This window comes from Loa loa, assembly GCF_000183805.2.
Source record: "Loa loa unplaced genomic scaffold supercont3.5740, whole genome shotgun sequence".
Classification (NCBI taxonomy): Eukaryota; Metazoa; Nematoda; class Chromadorea; order Rhabditida; family Onchocercidae; genus Loa; species Loa loa.
Genome location: NW_018113910.1, coordinates 1 through 507, shown reverse-complemented (window position 1 = coordinate 507; position 507 = coordinate 1). Strand labels below are relative to the sequence as shown.

Sequence of the window (507 nt, the reverse complement as noted above, 5' to 3'; positions counted from 1 at the left end):
TTTTTTTTTTTTTTTTTTTTTACTTCGAACGATTAATTGCTATTTTTCAATTTTATTACGCTTACATTCCAATCCATTTCAGTTGATTCCATAAAACGAATGCCTTCTTGTGCATGTCCATTCATTTCCATACAATGTGCTAAAGCATGTGTTGACCAAGCATCATGTCTATTTAATTCAAGACCCTGAAACCGGAAAAAAAAAAAGAAAACCAATATCGGAACTCACATAGCTAAATGTATACAAATATGATACGGATATGATATAATATGAAAAATAAAAAAAAAAGGAATGGACAAAAAATGTGGAATAAATGATTAGGGCTAATTTAATGGTAGTTTAGAAATTTTAAATAATGAAATTAAATTTTTATCCTTAGTTAAATGATGGATATAAGATTGGACATTAAACCTTTTTAGCATATTTTTCCGCTTCATCATATTGTTCACATTCTTCTAAGCCAAATGCATACATACCATGAAGATAGCTAAAAGTATTTGGAATTAG

General features: G+C 27.6%; 1 protein-coding gene across 1 annotated transcript; it reads right to left on the bottom strand.

The window, feature by feature from the left end:
• Positions 1–32: 32 nt before the first annotated feature.
• On the bottom strand, positions 33–474 carry LOAG_16328 (hypothetical protein; the record flags this gene model as incomplete). Its single annotated transcript, XM_003151816.1, has 2 exons — positions 33–185; positions 412–474. 2 exons carry the CDS (start codon positions 472–474, stop codon positions 33–35), a joined length of 216 nt encoding a protein of 71 aa, XP_003151864.1.
• Positions 475–507: the final 33 nt, after the last annotated feature.